Source organism: Achroia grisella, unplaced genomic scaffold (assembly GCF_030625045.1).
Source record: "Achroia grisella isolate CSIRO2021 unplaced genomic scaffold, CSIRO_AGI_Agris_v1 utg474, whole genome shotgun sequence".
In the NCBI taxonomy this organism is placed as follows: Eukaryota; Metazoa; Arthropoda; class Insecta; order Lepidoptera; family Pyralidae; genus Achroia; species Achroia grisella.
In genome coordinates, this window is record NW_026712878.1 from 1,880,214 (window position 1) to 1,901,155 (window position 20,942).

At 29.8% G+C, this 20,942-nt stretch overlaps 1 protein-coding gene across 1 annotated transcript; it reads left to right on the forward strand.

Moving 5' to 3' along the window:
• Positions 1 to 5,321: 5,321 nt before the first annotated feature.
• LOC131845474 (uncharacterized) lies at positions 5,322 to 10,811 on the forward strand. Its single transcript, XM_059194537.1, has 3 exons — positions 5,322 to 5,488; positions 5,566 to 5,821; positions 9,925 to 10,811. The coding sequence occupies exons 1-3, from the start codon at positions 5,342 to 5,344 to the stop codon at positions 10,245 to 10,247; spliced, it is 726 nt and encodes a 241-aa protein (XP_059050520.1). The 5' UTR covers positions 5,322 to 5,341; the 3' UTR covers positions 10,248 to 10,811.
• The last annotated feature ends 10,131 nt before the right edge of the window (positions 10,812 to 20,942 follow it).

Consider the following 20,942-nt stretch of genomic DNA (forward strand, 5'->3'; position numbering starts at 1 on the left):
CAATCTCCTTACCTCTGTATCCGATGAAGCTGTACGGCCAACAGTAATAAAGTAGTCCGAAAAAAAGACCCCGTGTAATAATGAGTATAATTGTTTGGATCGTTCTATTGCACTGTGCAAGGAATCGAAGCTTCGACCATTGAAAGTAAGGCAATGTGCTACTGGACAATCAATGGCGAGTCGATACAGTAATGGAAATTTGTAGAGTGAAATCTATCCAGACATTTTTATAAAATGTAATAATTACTAGTTGACAAAATTACATACGGAAAATTAATTAATATTCCGTAATGTTGTTAACTTTCGCTTGAAATGCAAATATTTTTGCACACTTACCTAATGAACTGTTTTCCGTCACTGTTATGGTACAACAATGGTTGCAGTCGCATATGCTTATTGGCTCATGTATAATGCAATACATGTAGTAAGCTGTGCCAAAATTGACCTACATAATTTTGGCATATTTAAATCTATTTTTTAAATATAGAACACAACATTTATGTAATATTCAATTTCTTTCTTTTTCATAACATTTAATGGCTTTATGTATATTGTAACAATTAATTATGCGACATTATTATTTGACCTATTTCCAATATTTTTAAATATAGAAAACAGGCTTAATTTAGTAATTTATATTATATTTTTATTACAAAGAACACAACATTTATGTAATATATTATATTATATATTATTCAATTTCTTTCTTTTTCACAACATTTAATGGCTTTATGTATATTGTAACATTAATTGTGCGACATTATTATTTGACATATTTCCAATATTTTTTATATATATAAAACAGACTTATTTTAGTAATTTATATTACATTTTTATTTTTTAATTATTTTATTATTACAATACATTTAAAGATTAATTTTAAAGCGTTGTAGCTATATGGTTTGCTAACCGGATATACACTGAATATTTGGGTGTTGCTGACCTGTAAAAAAATCTGTATTATTTATTATTTCTGATAGCTTCCTGGGAAGAGTTACATTATTTTACTCTCTTTAAACGTAATTGTACATCATAGTATTATTATGTATTAAGACTTAGTTGAATCAATAACCTCCGGCTATTTAATTAATGTCAAAATAATTAAATCACCAGCTGAAACAGCCCTATTTTCATAAGCAGCACTCGTGCACGAGTATGATGGCTGAGCTACCCATTATTGTACTCGACTATATAAGAGGTAAGTTTGCGATTTCGAAACATATCATCACGACTATTATACCGGGTGGGGTACCCAGATTTGTCTATTGTTGACGTCATATTGAACACCAGTCTTGATCTTCCTAATGTCTACATTTAGTATATTTCTTATCCAATGTGAGGGGCGAGCCAACCATCATATCTCGGATTAATTTTTAGTTTTGTTATGTTTTCTTCATTTGGGAGAGTTAGTCAGAATTGTAAATTGATACACAAAATGTTTTTTATGTGTCAGCCAGATTTGAAATCACGACCTTTTCAATTTAAGTCAGGACAGTATACCACGAGGCCAAAACGTTCTTACTTGCGGTTCCAGTTACGTAAAAATATATTACAACAAACAAAACGAAGTAACACTTACTCCATCACCATAGCAACGAAAAAGAAAGACTCTTCTGATATTGACCTACAAACGTTACATAACGCCGACAAAAAGACCAACTCGTAAGTATTTCTAAAAAGAAAAGGAACAAAAGAAACTAGACAGCGGGTACAAAAAAAATGAGGTTGCATCACGGAAGCCTGTGGTCATTTCTTTAAAGAAAGCGAGGCGTAGCGTGAAACGAGTATGTTCATTATTACGTCTTTCAATATGCTAAATCATGTACCCGATTATATTATAGTGATTATAATGTTGTGAATTACACTACAATTTAATATAATGTGGAAAGTGTGCTATAGACTCAGTAATAAAAAAAGAAAAGTTTATTAGTGTATACATGTTAATAGATTATTTTATTTTATTATTTTAATTAGAATACAGAAATAAATAAAATTTTCTATAAAATCAGCGAAAACAAGAACAAAATGGCATCAAAATATGCATAGAATTACACTTACATATACACATATAAATTAAACTTAAAACATTCCTTCTTCATCCCTCCGTCCTCCTTCCAACTCCATCCCTCTTCGCACTGCAAATAATGTTTTAAAAGGGCATATTTAGGCTTTGATTTTATTTTATTTTGTAAAAGTTATTGTTATTATTAAAGTTTTATTAGTTCTAGAGTAATTGAGTTAATTTGGTTGATCATTTTTATCAGTAAGTGAGTTAACTATAGCTTGATTTTTGCACAGAACAAAAGCAGGACATATTCGAATATGAATTATACATAACACTATCTGGTTCTTTTTTATTGACGCTCTTCTTCTATCTATACATATAAATAAAATAGGAATGTCTGTTTGTATTGTATGTTCTGTTAATATTGAAATACTACATGCATATGAATACAAACACGATACATACACCAAAATAACATTCTTTAGAATTTTTATCTGTCTGTCTATCGGTCTGTTTGTTCCGGCTAATCTCTGAACTGGCTGGACCGATTTTGACCGAACTTTTTGGTAGGTTGCTGATGTAGTAACGAGTAACTTAGGTTACTTTATTTTAGAAAATTAAAGTTAAATTCCACGCGGACGAAGTCGCGGAAATAGCTAGTTAGTCATAATGTAATACGTGCTCTACATCCATGAACTTCTTCGGTAAATTGGCTATCTAATACATTTTTTTTAATTCAACTAGTAGGTTCTATGATTATTGTTTTCAACCAAACTCTTCAGGTTTATAATAGTAGTATAGGTCTAAAAATATTTACAGTAAATAAATTTATAAAAGACACATCAATATAATGGAACAAACATACTAAAACAGTAAATGGTTAAGTGAGAAAGTGAATAAGTGAAAACTCGTGTGGGAAAATGTGAACATAACGTATAATAAGACAGTAGATAGCTCACAAAAGTTAATGGCGTCTAATTATTGTTTACAGTATTTACGCAAACACAAGACAAATATGACAGTTGCAGTTTGTACGCATTCTAGTGCTCCTCAACAAATATACGAAACTAACAAGTATTTGTTTATTTATTTAACTAGCTACCCACCCCGGCGTACATGTATTATACACATAAACCTTCCTCTTGAATCACTATCTTCTATTAAAAAAACGCTTCAAAATCCGTTGCGCAGTTTTAAAGATTTAAGCATACAGCGACAGCGACTTTGTTTTATACTATTTAATGATACAGCTATCACTTATGTACGTGAACACCATCACAGAAGTTATATTCACCCGTATCCCCTCATGCGTTAGCTCTATGGAGGACTAAGGTGTCATGCCTTCTTACTCTATAAGTTCACTACCATATCTCAACAGTAAACCGAAATACAGCTTACAAAGTGAGAAAATTAGATGAGACAGAAGTAAATACAAAGTCATCAAAATATTAAAAGTAAAGTATCGATAGAAGAAAAGAGAACAGAATAAATGACAAAATATCGATAAAAAGTAAAACAATATTTAAAAAAAGAACATAGTAGAAAGTCGAAATAATCTAATATTGATATGCATTAACTAAAAATTTACATACACTACATTCTGCTTATGACTCTCTGAATAACTATGATGAATAGTAATAAAAATCTACATTCTTCTCCATTCCAAATGCTACATATTTATATTATGATAATTGGATAGTACCGAACAGTACGAAATGTAACAAGACTAGAGCAAAAAAGGAAATCGTATGGATGCAAATTATTTCACTGATTAATACCACATATAAAATAATATATTATTATAAAATACATAGATTAAAATGTTATACAAAACAGTATATATAACATTAATATGACTGTAAAGTATTAATAATATTAGTAAGATTCATGAAAATTATGATACATTTTGTAAATCAGTGTACTGGGTATTTGAAGATCTTTATATAAAAAGGTCTCAATAAATTAATAGAAAATGAACAGTTGCAATTTTTTACCGAGGTAGTATTTGTAAAATGTCATTTGCGTGAATGCTTTTCATCACCAACTTGAACCATCAAGCAACTTGTTTTATGAGATGTGTTTTATTTGACAGGTGAGATAATTTTGTGAAATTACAGGATTATAGAACTAAGATAATAAATACAAATCATATTAATCCTTAGGTAAGGCATGAGTGGTAAGTATATATATGTATACGTAACCTATTTAAGCCAGAAAGGTGCGTTTCTTTCCATCAAGTGTACCATTAGGTAGTTTGAATTTCAATTTTATAAAAAAGAAATATTGGGTGGACTGTATGGGTTCCTTTCATTAAAAAAACTCATAAGATCTCTAGGGAATGTCCGTAATAAATCCTCTAATAAAAAAGGAAAGTAAACATTAGGTTAATTTTATAGTTCTCTAAATGAGCATTTTATGGTTTGATCCTATTAAATAAATGCATAATATAAATTATATAACAATTTAGAAATTTTAACATTTACTAGAAAATGTTAAAAATAATTTACATTAAGAAATAGTAAAAGTTTTTTTTAAAGCAGAAATTTGTGCGTATTTCTTCCAAAATGTAAGTCAAGTGTATAATTAGGTAAGAATAAAATAAAATACGACGACACTTAGGGGTTTCATGCCTCCATTACTATATAATTCAATTTTTCATTTATTTTATCGTTATTTTTAATAGATTTTTGAAATTCAATTTATTATGCAACTATAAACATTGATTTAATTAACAAATTAAATGAAATATCATATATATCCGAAATTTAAATCTCTAGGCACAAGTTTATAATATAAAGGTATAAATAAAAATAAAGTAGGTCAAGCATAGTCTTACTAATATTTTAATGTCCCTTTACTTCTAATGTCTCTATTTAGAATTAAAGGGACATTAAAATATACAGATAAATATAAAAGAATTAAATTCATCTTAAAACGTGCATTTATATAAGTATACAGTTAATATTAATTTATTGTAATTATATTAGTTATTTATAAATAAATTGAATGTTATAAATAAATATAAGTAATTAAATCAGTCGATTAAGTAATAAATACACCTGATACACAATGGAGTTCATCTTTGGTTACGCGACCGTCTCGCGTATGTGCGTACAACCGAGTCACACACACATCCACACAAATGTGAATGAACCCCAAAACTTGCGTATACGCAACAACTGCCCGTATTAATATAAAATGATTTCGGTGGTACCAGTTTAATCAGACTTTTTAGACTCGTTCGTGCTGCGGTAGTGGGGTGACGGGCTTAAAACAAGAAGTTGTATACAGTGTAGCCACACTTTGTGTTAAGCTTTAGGGGTGGTTAGAGCAAACATGATACGTTACGCGATTGTCCTATTTCTTGCGTGCGCGCAGGCTATGCCTGCTATAGACAAGGAGGCAAACGATCCAGGACTAGTTGGGAGTGTGTTAGGTGTCGTTAAGGAATGTGTTGATGGCGACGTATCATTATGCCTGAAGGTTTGTGCAGTGAAGTGTCGTGAAGTGTCTAGTGTGATATTGTGCGTGATATATAAAGTATTATCTTTTGGTTGCAGGAGAAAGCGCTAAAATATGTGGAGACACTGTCCTCAGCGAGGGAGATGAACCTGGCTGATGGAGTTACCCTTCTCGGCTCTGGTTCTCCAAGGTCTGCGAGGGCGTTGGAGCCTTTATCTGAAGAGCCTAAAGCAAGAGAGGCCCAGGTAGAGTCAAGGTTGATGGATACGGCTGCTGATCTATTAGAGAATCATGTCATACAGTTCAGGCTGCCAACTTCAGCTGTTGAAGGCATGAAGCGATCACTTGAAGAAGGTAACTATAATTATTAATTATTTATATTTACTTATCATTCTAATAATTCTAACATTATTGAAGAGAGACTTAATTTTAAAAAATATTCGTCATTTAGTTCTTATAATCAGGATGCTCTGATAGACTATAATAAAAAGTAGTTTATGTTATTCTCCATAAAAAATTATAGATGCGAGTATGCCGCCAAATAAACAAACAAACTCACTTTCACATTTATAATATTATTAATGATAAGGATCTGTAACGGAGAATTTAGAATAATGTTAATTAAAAATAAACTAAAATCTGCGTATAATATTACGCTACCATAATGCTCAGAAAAATTTAAATAAAACATTTATTATTAATGTTAAATTTTGTACTAATTAATAAAACAAATCAAGAATTATGAAAATTGCATATTTATTTAGAGTTTAGTGCTAAATTCTCAGAATATTTAAAAAAAAAACGCGATGATGAATTCTAAATATATTTTTTATTACTACACAAATGTAAAATGTGGTAGATGTAAAGTGCATACAGTTAACTTGCATATGTTAGTATTACCATTTGAGCTATTCAGAATTAACAATGCATGCTTTTTTGCGTTTCAATCTGAAGGATATGTCAACCAATACATTCTTTGATGCAATAAGCAAATAGCTGTGACAACATATAAAGAAACAATAGACAAAACATAGTTACTTTTATGTCATTTTACATCAGGCTGTTTGATTTTGGCCACTTAAAAAAAGACATTAATACAATTACACTATAACAAAATTGTGTAAAATATCTACTCTTAGGAATGCTTTTCACAAATTAATAGTTAATACAAAGCTACATATATTTCCAAACACCAATATATTAAAATATGTTAATTTAACCAATTATACAAAATAATGTTACGTGAAACTTTCGTTTTCTTCAACCATATTACGAAATGATTCTGTATAATATTGAGTCAGAGTTTAAAAATGAGAAAAATATAAAAAAAGGCGCGTACAGAAATAAAGGAAAGTGCGGCAGTAAACATAAAAAGAAATGATTTGTTACCGCATAGCTCACTTAATTTCAATGTCAAACAAATAGAGCGCATCTTATATTCTGGTATGGATCACTTTAGTTATAGCGCGGTATTTAGAATTTCTCTGGTATTTTCGATATTCACAAATGATTCATAAGCAGCTTTTACTTTTTGCTTCCATAAAATGTTTATGATCTAAATTTAAAAGTAGATGATCTGCTTTTAAAGGCTGCATTCGTAAAAGTTTCGATTTTGTGAAATTTGCTAAAATATGAGATATATTTATATAAATTGCATTAACTAATTAATTGTAATATTATTTAAATAACATAATAGATGACTAAAATAAAACATCGCACAGAATATCTTTCTCGCTATTTCAAAGGATTTCCTAAAAATATAATGGCTGTGAAGCGAACTAGAATTATTTTTCATAAATGAACTAATTTCCATATTCACGTATTCTGACGACGAATTTCTTAAAACCATAAAAAGTTCTTGGCATTAGATTGTTCTCTTAAAAATAGATTTCTATAAATAATATTTCTTTAGTTGATAAAACAATATTGTCATATAATACAAGAATAGGTTCTAGTATCATATATATATATTTTTTAATAATTAATCTTATAATGCATTGTAATACAACATGATGTATAAACAATAATAGACAATGTATTTTGAAACAATGGGTTGATTGCAAGTGTTGTGCCAATTTACTTTCTAAGATAGATGTATGGACTTGAACTTGAAACAATCAAGTATTTCTTCGATACAAATATCATCAATAGATGGCAGATTATCATTATTAATAGAATATAGATGATATAATAGATATGCAAAATATAAGCAGCGTAATAATACTTCCAATATAAAATAATATTAATTATATAAACTACTCTCTTATTTGAAAGTTTATGATTAATAAAATTTATTTACATATTAATGTTGAAGTTTATTGAATTAATTTTGCTAAAACGTTTTCCAGTTTCTTTAGGAAATCCTTTAAAAAGGAATATTCTCACTTATAAATATTAATTTATAAATTTTTGAAAGTTTTAATATTAAACATTCTTTTACCTAGTATGTTGAGCGTTATATTTAAATTTTGACATTCAAGAAACAGTTAAATTCGAAGCAACAAACGACATTCCGCATTTGATTTATATTCATTTGTTTGGCTTTACGAGTATGTCGGTATCATGGTTTCTAAGTAACAGCTATTTCTACATTTAAACCATTACCCAAACTCTTACCGTATTTGTATTCAAGTGGTCGTATCACGCACAAGTGTAAATATGGCTTGTCACTAGGTCATGAAAGTGGCACCTGCATTCCTGGTACGGTCATTAGACAAGTTCTGTACCTTGTCTTCGAGTCCTTGTCACTGAACTTTCATGGCGAAACCAGTTTACCGGGCAGCTCATCGAGAAATCGAGCCATAACAAGCCACTCCTAAGAGCTTCTTTAAGAAAGTCGCCTTTCCAATGATCCATTATGATCATTGATCGTTCGTTACGTTAGAGATTAAGAACTGTGTTGATTGGTTTAGTTATGTTAGTTTTCGTACAGTTATTATTGAACAAGATTAGCAAGCCTCGGCCGACATTGCTTTAGTATGTTGATGATCTAGTTATAATATTATAGGTTATAAATTAGAGAGTTTAGAGCACCAGTATCGAATTTCGTGATAGTCAATTTAGAAGGAAATGTTTTTAATTAAATGTAATAATTGGTTAAAGTTTTGAATAAGAAAAATGGTTACATATGCTTATTTTTGGCTTATAATCCATATGATAATAGTACAATATTGGTATACGAAACATTATATACTTTACGGCTAATTACGTAACATTACCTCTCATTAATCAGAGGATTATAAATATTATAAAAAAGCAATACTTACAGGAAATTATATGAATAGTAACAAATACTTTAAAAAATATGAGATTTAAATGAAGCATCACTAGAATGTTCTATAAAAATCCAGGTCAGTAACCGTGGTTTCAATAATAACAGGAAATACTTGTTTAGCACTAGAGTAAATTAAGCATGAGTAAATAAAAAAGTTTGAACAATTAAGATGCACACGAAGTGTTTACAGACGAGCTAATATGTGGGTGAAATTGAAACGGATGAGTGGATAGGAAACAGCGGTATAGTTATAACTCTAGTAATATAATTTATAAAAATGGTATATTCCGTTTACACAAATTTGAAACTATAATATAGTATAATATAAATTGGAAAGTGAGTTAATTTATTTGTTTGTTTGTTACGCTTTCACACCTTAATAGCTAACAAATCATCTTAGAATATACCATTTGGAGTACAGGAGGACGTAAACTGCTTTTAAACATGATTACGCGGAAAAATCGTGGATGTCGTATACGAATCGACAGCATCCATGTGAATAATTTATTAAACAATAACTATTATAGATTAATTCAATATATATATATATATATATATCTTTATTTATTAATATTGCTATAGAAATTACTAATGACGATGACTTTAAAAATAATAACTGTATTCTAGTCCATAATAAATATGGTTATAACCAAAACAAGCAGAACAAAAGAAGTTTATCCAAAGGTCATTAACATAACATAGATTAAAGTTACATAAGACTCTAACTAATATGTTGCATGACTAATCTATTGAGCATGTAACCGGAAAGAAACATAAGCCTAGCCTAGCCTTAATGTTATGAAACATAATAACTTTATTGAAATTGAAACTGATACTAAAGGTGTTTGAACATACGATTATAATTATGTATATCAGGTGGTCATATTTTAATACATTTTCATTAGATATCAGATCAAATACAACTTTCATTGTTCAGGTTATGTAATATACTAGTATCAGTCGTTATACTAGTTGTCCGGCATTTCTTATGCGGAAATTTATTAGTTCCTATTTCCGTAGAAATTTTATAAAATGATTCTTTGTAGACTGTTGCGTAATGACAGGATATGTTCGAAGTTTCAAGTTACTATTTATTAGAACAAGTTTCTTCTTTCTTTCATAATTATACATTATTTGTGTTTCAAGGTCTAGAATTGATTCTGTGATGTATTTCTTTATTCAGCTCGTGGCAAGAAGAAGAAGATTAAGCAGCTCATCCCACTTTTGGCTTTGGCTAAACTCAAGATCACAGCTCTAATTTCTCTATTCCTGGGTATCATCGCCTTCGCCGCCGCCAAAGCCCTCCTTCTTGCCAAGGCCTCCTTACTTGTTGCTGGAATCATCGCTCTCAAGAAACTCTTGGCCCACAAACACCACGATACCAGTTATGAAGTCGTAGCTCATCCTCATCACGAGGAACATTACGCCAGCAGTGGACATGGATGGGGACGAGCTATTGATGAAGCCCAAAACTTAGCTTATGGTGCCCACGTGAAAACCGACTAAATTTTAAATTTCAATGTAAGGAAGTGTTCCACAGGCTTGTAACCTAGGCCTACCCAAATATTACGTAATAGTCATCGAATTTCCAAGCATTTGAAGTACAATGACTTTATTTATTGTTAGCTTTAAGATATATTTATTTGAGTATTTATTGAACGACATCCCTATGTGAGGGTTGATATTACCGAATGAGATTGTTTTGTTTTCATAAATGTGTTCTGAATTTGTATGATATTCTGTGTAATACTATATTAGTATTTATTACATACTCTATACGGTATCCGTATTTGTGTATTATGTCTTTTTTATAATTCTTATTTCTTATTTAAAATGAGTACTTAACTTATTTAATTTATAGATATTATTAGTACCTTTTATTTTTAATAACTTTTATTCTAGTCCTACTTTTCTAAGTCCTAATTTTGTTAATTTATTTAGTATAACTTTATCTATTTATATATTCCCTATCTTATATAATGCTTTAATTACAATGTGATATTCTAATATATAAGTATATATAGTAATATTGTATGTACATATTATATATTATTTATTCATATTTATCGTATCAACACTATTATTATCAGTTATTATAATGGGTATTTTATTGAGAAGTTATCTTTCTGTATATATATATATACATTCTTATTTAATAATATTTATATTTTACTACTTTTATAATATTTTCATCATATTTGTATCATGTGAAATATTTATATTTAGTTACTTCTATTTAATAATCTCTATAATGATATGTATGTATATATTTATTATAATATTCAGATTTACAAATTTTATATACATGTAATAAAATATGCCATTCATCTATGCTTATTGAAAAGAATACTTCATAACGATATGTACAAATAAAGAACTGAAAATATACTAATAATTATTTTATTTTGCTTATATAAACCTACATTGATATTATAAAAAGGAAAGATTTGTATGTTGGTAACGAATACAAACCAAACGACAACTATTTGCTTTTAATTTTATTTGTTTTGTAAAATAAATAAAAAATAATCAATTACTTCTGAACGGATTTCATAAATTTTTTCACCATTATATTGCTAAATTATAGATTTGTATATTATCTAGTAATAAATGTACTCGTATTTAATACTACTACTACTTACAATTAGGGATATCTAACCTACACTACACTATTAAAATTATTAAACCAAAAAAATGTCCACCCGCGCTATTAAATCGAAATAAGTATCTACTCATATTAAATCTTTAGAATGTAACATTATAGAAAAATAATGAGATGTTTGGAAAATTATGAAGTAACTTAAAGAAATATTTACAATAGTAGTTAAATTCTGATGTACTTTGTTTAATATTCATGTATTTATTTGTAAGGGAGTCACGTTTACAATTTAAACTTACAGCTAGGCATTTAGCTTTCGTTTTCTAATAATAGATTTATTCTAGAAATATGTGAAGATGCGCATAATCCACTGCGCTTACTGTAGCTACATAAATCACTCATCATTTCAATGTCCTTTTGAAATTATGTAATGGCTGATATAGCTATATATATGATTTCCATAGAAACCGTTTAAGAGCCGTATATTTTTATTGCTACATAATGAAATAGGTAACGAACTTCACTACTACCTATTTCTTTAATAATATTTCGTCGTTTTTCATTCAGATTACTGAAACTAAATATATTTTCTCCTTTTGTATAAAGTCTTGATTGATTGTATCTCTTCAAATATTTGTATATTAGGAGATATTCTTGTACATTAAATTAATACTCGTGTTTAAGGGTTCTCGTCAACACCAGATTATAAAACCTTTAAACCTGCATTACCAGAATTTTTCTATATTTATTATCATCATTACTTTTTCGTATTATTTGGAGCTATAATATGTCATCTTCTTCAACGGTTCCCTATTAGCATTCATATCTGAGCTTACTCTCCATTTATACATATTATATTTTACACCATACCCATCGTTTTTTTTTTGGTCGTTCTCTCCTTTTCTATCCATCTTCTAAATGTTTCTTTATTTATTACGACCTATTAAAAAATATACACGAGTATATTATAAATTACTACACCGAAAAAATGAGTCGCATCATTTCAAACACAAATTCTTTACATATAAAGATGTTTGCCTTACCCAATTCTTGATGAAACATCTGTAAGGCAAATATAGTTTGGAGATTAGGAATAGACAAATAAGAACATATTAATGTAAGTAATTGTCGATTTTTTTATTTTAAATCACGTCAAATTTGTTTGTAAATCTAGTATTTATTTATAACTATTATAAAAAGAAAATAGATTACGTAGTTTTAGAAGTAGTGCCATCTAGTGTGCATTGTTTTAAATTATTCGATCAGCGTTTTCTCTTGATAGCAAGAGGCATTGCTTCACTATTTAGTTTAGTGGCGAGCATTTGGTGTTACCTGCTGTAGCTACTATTATTTTATACTGCATAACGGCTTAGAGAAATTATATAACTATTATTTTAAAAATTAAAGACAATTCTCCTTATTTGTATGTATGCATTTGTTTGTATCTTTTAGTGAGTATTTTTTCTTTTAGTGGACGTTTTCTAGAGTTCTAAGCAATAAGCTAAGTTCAATTTGTTTCTCAATCACTTGCTTCTCGATTTCCAATTTTGCTAAATATGAGCATATTTAGATAACTTGTGATACTGTGTAATTAATATTAATAAAAAAAAACACGATTGGGCTGGTCTGACATTGAAACTAGATTTATGTAACAACTTTGGAATTAACAAAATTTATTTTCTTCCTATAAATATTAAATATATATAATTTGTTGATTATATATGTCAAAACATCATATTTTTGGGAGGTAAGTATGCAATAAAAAATTCACACAGGGCCATCTAGACCCAAGTTAAACTAGCTAAAGCTTGTTTTATGGGCACTCGATACCTTACATATTATACATAGAAAATACTCAAACACCCGACACAAACAATCATACTAATACATACAAATATTTGTTACGTGATAGAAATCGAACCCGCGATCAACGGAAGTATGCTAAACCACTAAACCACCGAGGCCGTATATTTGTCATAAAATTAACTATAAAGATTAGGACATAGGGTACTTTTTATTTATCTCTATCATGGTCAAGCTAGTAGAAGTTGCTTTCTAATAAAAATCAATAAGCGACGTGTATGTATCGGAGATTACAAAATACAATGGGTGTATCATGTTGTTCATCATATGACACGACTTTCTTTATTCGTTCTTCAGATTTCATAAAGGGCGTTGCCGGAACTTTTGTTGCCTACTTACCGCAATGAACAATGACTCGCCATGAAGCACCAAAGTGCGTAATATTTTTCATATACAGGTATGAGCATGCATAAAAACATGGATAGTTTCTATATTTTGCATATTGTGTACGCATTATGGAAATTACTGAGAGGTGTCAATTGAATTGTCGAATTTACCGTACTCCTTGTTTCCATGTTTGTGTTCCGTTTTGTTTTACTCGTGTTAAGTAAAAGTATTTTCATTTTAATATTTTACTATGAACTAAGAGCGATATAAGCGATTGTTTTTATTCAAACTATTCTAATGATGGTCGCAACTGGCCTTTACAACTTTACAGAATGATAGGGGGTGAGTGGAGATGGAGGAGACTCCGAACACGCGGAAGGATTTATGGATTGACTGAAGGCCAACTGTTGCTTGCACCGCACTGAGGGCACCGCTAGGGATCGAAACTCGGCTTAAGCCATCTCAATTTCGATAATCATATATGGTAGATCGATCGGAAGGGTGTGACGGTCATGAGAGTCCTAAATAAGGTTCTGTGGAAATAAATTACAGCTTAAATAAATTAGAAAACAAATAACTAAAATCCAAAAAATAGTTATAAAAGTAAAAAATACCAATACTTTTAAAGAAATCATCAGTATAACTAGAAAAGCTACCTTGTACAATTGTTAAATATTTAGTATTGTAAAACACTTTTTCCTGTATAGTACAGTAATTTAGTGTAGTACAATAATTTAACCAAAGTAGTAGTAGGACTTTGTAAAAAGTGCGTAGGTATTTCATTCTACTCATTACTAAGCAGCTTACTTCAACAGCTATGTTTCGGTGGAAGGGTATAAGACAGTGAGATTAAAGGATAAGAGACACAATATCTAAGTCCTCCGGAATGGCAACGAATGAGCTACGGGCATCACGTGATAACGTGATGTCGTGATGTTGTTCGTGTATGTAGGCGACAGTTACCTGCAATTTGAATACTGGAACAGAATATGTGAGGCAAAAGTCTAGTATCCACATTGATGACTCTGTACAAATACTATTTATTGAACTATTGAAAAATAATAATACAAAATACTGATATTATGAAAAAGTACGTTTATTAAGTATTTTGCGTTGAAAAAAAATATACTGGCCATTATTATACTGACACCATAGTTTTAATATGACAATGTTTTGAATTTAGAAACCCAATCGAATTTGAACTTCAAATAAGGCATTATTTTAAAGCGGCAATTTTATAGGTAAGAATCTAATGCATCCGTTACACTATACGTGACACGGATATTATATAGGAAAGTTGTTTATTTTGCACGTTAGTACCACTTTAATGTACATCGTCATAAATGTGACAATAACAGAAAACATTTTAATGTAACAATTAAGGTATTTATTTATTAACTACCATATAATATTGTGAAAGCTATAAACTGTAATTTATAGACAAATAACCAATTAAGTTTAAGATATCAATATATTTGTAAAAAACTTTATTATTAAATTAATGTTCCCTTTATAGATTAAAGACTTTGCAATTAGAATTTAGAAACATAGTGTGTTTTCTTTTATACTTCGAAGGTGGCATACAATCATACGGCCCATCTGATGGTAAATGGTTACAGTAGCCTATAGACACCTGAGATACTAGGGATGTCACGTGTACAATTTGTATCTTCCATTATTCATTGAATTTAGCAGTTGACGCATTGTGATTTTGTTACCAAATATATACCTATACGATAAAAGTAGAATATGTTTACTTTTATCGTCATTATATTAATTTACATTGCGGATTTAACCCCTACACTTCAGTCTCACCTATTTTATCTAGTTCCAATGTATCTTTGTAAACAGAATTTCAGTTGAAGAGTAAGTTATGGTAGTGCAATTCAAAGTACCTAGGCATCTACTTGTCTTTCAGAATGGGAAGGCATGTGGGATGCTAAAGGCAGGCATGACAACGTGGTATCCCTGGCGCCCTTCAAGTTTGTATACGTAGGTCACTTATCATCAGGTGTTCAATTAGTCTGTTTGCTATTTCAGTTACATAAAAAAAAGATAAAATATAATTTGGTTTAATTTATGGACACGTAACTAACTGGAGTTACGTGTGCGGTACTTGGATAGTGTATAAAATATATTTACATTTTTGAAAAAGGAAATTACTCATACAATTACACATTTATATGTAAGTAGTTACGTTTTAAGTACTGAATATAAATGCAATTTTGCTTTAGTTTCTATTCTTGTCGCGACAGTTGCACTTCCAGTCTTCTATTATGTCATCTATGACATCACATTGTCTATAGTGAAACTTATCCTGGAGAGGCATACAATTGAAAGTCGTGACGTGCATGAGATAGAAGGAGAAATGAACATATAGAGACTTGGTATCAATGGATTAATGAACTTTTTCTGAAATTGAAACGTTGAAATTGAAAAAATTTAACGTTGTCCGAAACCTAAATGCGATGTCACTAAAATTTTGTCCGAAAACCTGACTACCACTATCGGAAACGCTGTATAACCGGTACTAATGACCGGTATTGGATTTCTGAATGAGGATCATCAGGAAATGAATAATATTTGTATATAGTTTAAAATCCTAGTGTTAACTGGTGTAAATAACTGTTCTAAACTAACCAAAGTAAACTAAAGTCTTATACGAGTCGTAGTCTGGTCACCGGCCTTTCAAGAAGGAATAAGCTCTTTTATTGAAGTTTTAATTATCTTATTGTTTCCATTGCTAGAAGGAGATTTCACAATGTGGTATATCATATACACCCCATTGTAAACAACTGTTTACGCTGACGGATCACCGGTGGATGACAATAAGATGCACAAGAGTGACATATTCACCGGTAACTTATTATGTGGTTTCCAGGAGGAAGTGCGTGAAAGTCAATCTGACATAGTACAGCAATAGAGTCATTAGGCCATATTACTAACAAAGCCTTTCCCACTTAGTTTTTACAAAGCCCTTATTAGTAATGTGAATTTCTTATCAGTTGTATAGTAGGTACCCACAACATAAGCCCTGCTTAACTTAAGACTAAATGGAGCTGTATAAATTGTCCTGTTCTCTTATTATTATATATAGACACAATTGTCCAATCAATAGGTTTGCAATATATTATGAACAAGTATCAAGGTTATAGAAAATGAAGTTTACTACAGGATCTTGTATTCGAGATTTGCATTCTCGATACCATAAAAGGGAAGCGGACTGCCCACGGCATTTCATACATTCTTAACACTTTAGAAATTTCCCTTTGCGGTTACATATTCAGATGGTGCCCAGAAGCAAATGATTTGTCCTCTGAGCCAACTGTGCCTAGAAACTATTCAGACTAAGACATCAATGCCTTATTCGATTTAGAACTCAACACCTTGAGGAATAAAGGTAATTTTACAAAGGAATATTTTAAATTTTAAAAAGATCTTCTTGAATATCGACAATGAACTCTCTCCGATTTAAATGTCATTGTTTGGGATCTCTGTCAATGGGTTCTTTGACAGACTGCTATAGTTGAACAATTATTCAGCATAAAAGGTGATTAGCACATTATTGAGTTGGATCTGTAAGTCTATTAGTTAGAAACAAAAGCAAGCTATTTGAATAAGTAAAAATCTAATCATCATTAAATTGAGAGTATTCTGGAGGTACTTTATTGTTCGTAGCAAAAGAATTTCAAAGTAAAGTATCACACGAATAAAACAACACAATCCTAAAAGAGATTACCCGAGATTTAGACCTTTACAGTGTAAAAATAAATATTTTGTACCTTATTCATTTGGAATCTAATGACATATTTTTATTATCATTTAAATTATATTTTTTGTATTTGAAAGGATTAAATTTAAATTATTACTTTTAAAAGTTTTAAGCGATACCAATGCCGCAATAATTTGCAATATTTCCATGATTTATTCTAGCACTAAACGTAGAATTGATTTCTGTATTTGACTTGTATTTATTTTTTACATATATTTTTGTTTAATAGTTTGATTGTGTATACTTCTCATTCAAATAAATATTGTGCAAATATATTACGTATATATGACTTTATGAATTTTACACAAAATGCAAAAAATTTTGGTTTAATTATTTTTGAAATTATAAAATTAATACAGTAAAATATGCAATTAACTCGTTACGGTAATGTTTTCACTTTTGCCATTCCTTTAGATGATTCAACAACCAGACGTTAGAGCTTCGTGACATAAAACCGGAACTACACGTAATATGTACATCGTTGTCCTCATAAACTAGTAATTGTATTAGAGACTAGTGACCAGCCCCGGCTTCACACGGATATTATTCAGGAGTCTCTATTTCTTGTTAAATAGAATACATCCCTTGTTACTCCCTGGATATAAATATTATACTAGTTGCCCGCTCCGGCTTCGCACGGGTATACCTATATGTATTCTACATGTAAAACTATAAGAGCACAGACAGCGGAAGCGACTTCATTTTATATTATACTAGATACTCGCCCCGGCTTCGCACGGGTGTTCATGTATGTATATATATAAACCTTACTCTTGAACCACTCTATCTATTAAAAGAACCGCTTCAGAATCCGTTGCGTAGTTTTAAAGATTTAAGCATACATAGGGACGGACAGACAGCGACAGCGAATTTGTTTTATACTATGTAATGATGATGATAAAGATAAGTAAAGAATGATGGTATCTAATGAATAAAATACAACCTATATTACACGCTGAGGATGCATCTTTATATAAGTGATTTTTTAATGTGGTTGTGTATTTTTCCAGTTATTAATAGCAAACAGGGTATAAAATCTTTCTATAATAATAGTTTAGAAACATTAATAAAGGAAATGTTATAGTTCTTTAAGGAGATGAATGAAAGAGACAACCAACAAAATAAAATGATATATAGATGAAGGTAATTTGTCCAGTCAGTTATTTAGATTTCTGAAAATGAACATCATATGTTGCTATTGGTACCTCACATGTTTTGGCATTCCAGAGAACCAAGACATTATGTCTCCGTAACCTGTAATTTCAGTGCAATATCATAATACTTGGTTATAACAATCTGGTACGTACAGAATGTGATCAAGAAAATGTGTAACAGATAAATAATATTGAGGTTCCATAGCTACAAGAGCAAAATGATTTGCATAGTAGAGCGGTTTTAAGAAAGTCGTTGTCATGATTTAATTTTAATTTTCATAGGCGTTCTGTTACGATACCTAACTATTACTTTTATTGATTAAAATAACAACAAAACTTAAATACATGTAATTAATTATCTTTTTGAAAATATAAATTACAAAAATAATATTAATAAATATTTTATGTATAGTCTTTTCTAGTTTCCGTCTTCTTAAATATTTAGAAATAGAGATACCTTTAACATTTATACAATTATAATAAAAAATACAATTTTATTTGTACATTTACAAATACTATTCAATTCTGTCTGACAAAATATATTTAAATACTATATTTTTTTTTATTACTACAATACTAAATCGCTTCATAACTCAATGATAAATATTGTTCAAGAAGAATAAAATATCATCTATTGTATGTATGAATTAAGAGTATATTAAACATTACATTATTATTACATCATCATAAATGATTGCAAAGTCGCTGGTAAAAGCTAATATCAAATAATCGGTTCTTTACAATACACAACAGAACCCTAAAACCGATCGTAATTAAAATAAAGGGTTTTAAATCGACAAGCTCATGATTACACAGTTCACGTAATAAATTATTCATGAAATTGAAAGAAAGTGGCAATTACATAATTTCGAGTAACCGAGTCGATGTGTCACTGAAATCAAATAATGGACAGGAACTGAATATAACATAATAATGTCATTTATATTCAATAACCGGGTTTTCTGTCACCCGGATTGGGCTTTCGCTCGCTGTACATTGCGTCCAAATGGTCAAATAACTATATTATCTAGAATACAAATGAATGTGAACTAATCGGAAATCAGTAATAATGGATAAATTAACATCTTTAGAAAGCAATTTTTCGAAATTTAGACTATTACATCTAACAATATATCTGTATATTTAAAATTAGAGTATGATTTTTCATGTATTATATAATGATTTTTTATCTATACATATTACGAAACAAAGCTTTCAACCACTCTGACTGTATGCGATAAACTCAAACACTACTGAACGGATTTTCATGCGATCTTTATCCATTATTAGAGTAATTTTTAAGGAAGCTACATTATCTACACTATACTATCATATTTATGTAGAATTTTATGTTTAACTTAGTTATGAATACGAGATATAAGCAATAATACTGAATTCTTTCTTTTTTTTTTCTTATACAATACATTGTAATTTGATAGTAATCATTACGAATTCAAGATGAATGGAGTTAAAAGTTCAGATCTTAACTTTAACTTTTTAACTGACATTTTACACATATACGTATATGTATATATGTGTGTGTATTTGTAGTTTACTGTAAATCGATCGCATTGCGATTTTATTCCTCTCTAGCCATCAGGCAGCCTTTTCTAACTTTAGAAATCTCATCCCGATATATTGTTATATTGATCAAATGAATTAATCAAATGTTGCTGTCGTAAAATATCAGAGATTAATGTATAAATTAATAGTAGAAATGCATTTTAGCAGTAGTTTTTTAATGCTTCAATTCATTTTAAAGATGGAAATAAATAAAAATTTAATAATGCTTATAATATGCATATCTAACAGAACAGCTCAAAACAGCTTTTTTCTCAGGCACTAGTCAATTTTCCAATTGATAATTACAGCAATTCGTCATGTAATTGGAAATGCACTCAGTATTAATGGCTGTACGATATAAGTTCGAGGTTTGTTAGGGCAATCACTGGTGCTAAAGTTACACGAAGAAATAATAATAATAAAATACATTTCACATCCAAAATCACGAATATTACAGCTAGCAGACACATCGGGAGTTGCCCTTTTCTGACGTTGGGATTGTTACAATCCAAAATATACATTATGCAATTCATTATAAGGTACAGATTTATGTACACTATTATTAGCTCTTAATAATGTTTAATAATTAATCCACCGTTTCCACAGCACGAGAAAAATCGACTATAAGTACTAACCAACTTACCCGGTGTAAGGGTACTTCTATTTTAAAAAGGTATTTGTCAAACAATTAATTGGGACGTAATTTCAAACGTAACCCATGAACAAATAATGCCCATTATCCATTACCCCCAATAAATCGTCATCATAACACACTTTTGTACCATTAAAAAGCCTTTCAAATACGTGTTAATACATTTTACGGCGAGGAGCCCGATGTTTGCATTTCGTCACAGCGGGCGTGACATATGAAAACTGAGAGAGGGGGCGACAAAATAAAACTGACGGCTATGCAGACATCTTCA

Bases quoted from the DNA above. Each gene is read 5' to 3' on its own strand.
- LOC131845474 (XM_059194537.1), top strand. From the start codon at position 5,342: ATGATACGTTACGCGATTGTCCTATTTCTTGCGTGCGCGCAGGCTATG. The intron at 5,489-5,565 runs GTTTGTGCAGTG...TTTTGGTTGCAG, and splicing joins ACGTATCATTATGCCTGAAG to GAGAAAGCGCTAAAATATGT. The intron at 5,822-9,924 runs GTAACTATAATT...TTCTTTATTCAG, and splicing joins GAAGCGATCACTTGAAGAAG to CTCGTGGCAAGAAGAAGAAG.